The sequence below is a fragment of the Vespa mandarinia genome, chromosome 24 (assembly GCF_050613455.1).
Source record: "Vespa mandarinia isolate Hongniang chromosome 24, ASM5061345v1, whole genome shotgun sequence".
Classification (NCBI taxonomy): Eukaryota; Metazoa; Arthropoda; class Insecta; order Hymenoptera; family Vespidae; genus Vespa; species Vespa mandarinia.
This window is the reverse complement of record NC_140833.1, coordinates 1,255,001-1,257,500: the sequence shown is the minus strand read 5'-3', so window position 1 is coordinate 1,257,500 and position 2,500 is coordinate 1,255,001. Positions and strand designations below refer to the sequence as shown.

The window sequence follows — 2,500 nt, the reverse complement described above, 5'->3', positions numbered from 1 at the left end:
GTCGTGTCTCACTTGAAATTCTTCCTCATACAAATTCTGTCATTGAGAAACAATTAGAAAAATGACATCTCGGCTATGAATCGAAAATATTACTCTACGTGTAGGAAGAATGAATGGAAGAAAAAAGAAATTCAATAGAGATGGAAAATGAGTGGTTGGGGGTTGGGGTGAGGGGGGGTGGGAGTGGCGGTGAGGCGGCGGGAGGGCGTGGCAAATCGAGAATTAACAGAATGTGCTTTTGTCATTTGTGTGATAAGATGAACCGTTGAATTAGAATGATAAAGAAGATAAGGAAATAAAAAAAAAAAAAAAGGAAGGAAGGAAGGAAGGAAGAAAGAAATTAATAAAAGCGATAAAATTATTAATGAAAATCATTGGAAGTAATGAGGGGGAAAAAAAAGAGTGGACGTTCGAGGGATCGATCAATGAGAAAAGAAAAAAACGAAACAAAACAATACAAAAAGGAGAAAAAAGAAAAAGAAAAGGAAAAACTAAATTCATCGCACTTTTAATAATTTCGCGATAATGCAAGTTACAAATAATCCCAATTTCTTTTTTTCCTCCCCCCCCCCCCCTACCCCTTTATGATTTAATCGGATCGGAAGTGGAAATTTGAAAAAAGAAAAGAAAAACAGAAACGTATGGATATATCTTGCGATGAAATAAATAAAAGAAAAAAACAACAAAAAAAAGAAGAAGAAAACAAAAAAAAAAAAAGAGTACCAACCAATCGCCGAAGATTCGCAAAAGGATCGCAAATTGATTTGTATGTAGAACACATTCGTTTGAAGAAGAAAAGAAGAAAAGTAAAAGCAATTCGCAATGCGCGAGAAAAAGTTTTTGCGTGGGTTAAAAAAAAAAAAGAACATTGGAAAGAACAAAAAACTAAGAGATTTTTGAAAATGTCATTTGTCCTTTATAATAATAATAATTATTATAATAATTAAAAAAAAAAAAAAAAAAAAAAAACAAACAAACAAAAAATAAGAAAAAAAAAGAAAAGAAAAGAAAAGAAAAAGTACGCTCGTAATGACAAAGGTTACCGTAATTTACGTTATCATGATTTTTGATAAGAAAATACAAAAGTCAAAAACTCGAAAACTCGATTCTTAACATAATTTAATTAATGTACCATAACATTGTTATTATATGGCTTTTGCACGATTTGCGAGAGATGAACATTTTCTTTATCTTTATCTTTATCTCTCTCTCTCTCTCTCTCTCTCTCTCTCTCTCTCTATCTCTGTCTCTATCTATCTCTCTATCTCTTTCTCTTATACAAAAGCTAATCGCATTCTTCTAATCGTCTCGTCGTTTGCTTTTAACCGTTGCTCTACTCGATATAAAACGATTTAATATATATATATATATTAAATATATATATATATATATATATATATATATATGTATATATATATAGTTCGTCTAAATGCAAAAAAAAAGAAAAAAAAATTGATCGAATTCAAACGAAATTGATGTGCCAATTAAAATATCTTGCATAATGTGTATATAATCGATTACTACGGATGAGAAATGAGATGATTTTTGTTTATAAAATTGAAGATAAACGAAAATAAACAAAATGTTGTCTTATCGTTTCAGAGGAAGGGAAGAAGGTGCCGCTAGTGGTGGTCAACGTGAGCTCCGATCAACCCCCGATTGGGGTGGTACTGCATTCAATGGTGAACATTTTTGGGTACCAACAGCTGCGTCCGGTGACTTTTGTTACGTCAATGATTGTTCGGTAAGATCATAAACACACACACACACACACACATATGTACATATATAGAAGAGATATTTATATGTCCATTTGTCTGTCTGTCTGTCTGTCTGTCTGTCTGTGTGTGTATGTGTTTGTATGTTTGTAAAATAACATTATACGTACGTGTAATTACATTTAATCGTACATATAAAATAACACATCGATTGAGGTATAAAAAGTGACGATTTTTTGTGTATGTATGTGTATAAAAAAAAAAAAAAAAAGAAAAAAGAAAAAGAAAAAGAAAAAAAAAATGAGAAGGAAGAATGTAGACAGTCACAAAAATTTTTAGAACGATCGTGAAAGATTTTCTCTCTCTCTCTCTCTCTGTCTCTTTGTATCTATCTATGTATCTGTCTATCTATTTCTCTCTTTTTATGAATTTACTTCAATCAAAAGTATTTCAAAAAAGAAAAAGGTAAAGATATGTAGGACGCTAAAAAAAAATTATATATATATATATATATATATATATATATATATATATATTGTTTATCTCATTCACTTGGTTTCCATTATCGTTCTTATTTCTTTTTTCTCTTTTCCTTTAGATCCGTTTAACTTGAATTCATTTGCGTTGATCCCTCGAAAAAGTACGATTATTAAGAATACTAATTGCAAGAGCTCGTTTATTCCACGTTCTTTGTGCTTATTGTCCTAAATCTCTCATTCTCTCTCATTCTCTCTCATTCTCTCTCTCTCTTTCTCTCATTCTCTCATTCTCTCATTCCCTCT

The 2,500-nt window shown here is 30.7% G+C and overlaps 1 protein-coding gene across 2 annotated transcripts in view; it reads left to right on the top strand.

Moving 5' to 3' along the window:
• Positions 1-2,500, top strand: part of rdgA (retinal degeneration A) — a 36,316-nt gene that overhangs the window by 7,946 nt on the left and 25,870 nt on the right. For both annotated transcript variants that reach the window (XM_035869041.2, XM_035869040.2), the window contains exon 2: positions 1,603-1,744. In XM_035869041.2, the coding sequence (XP_035724934.2) occupies positions 1,603-1,744 (142 nt within the window). The remainder of the gene's footprint in view (positions 1-1,602; positions 1,745-2,500) is intronic.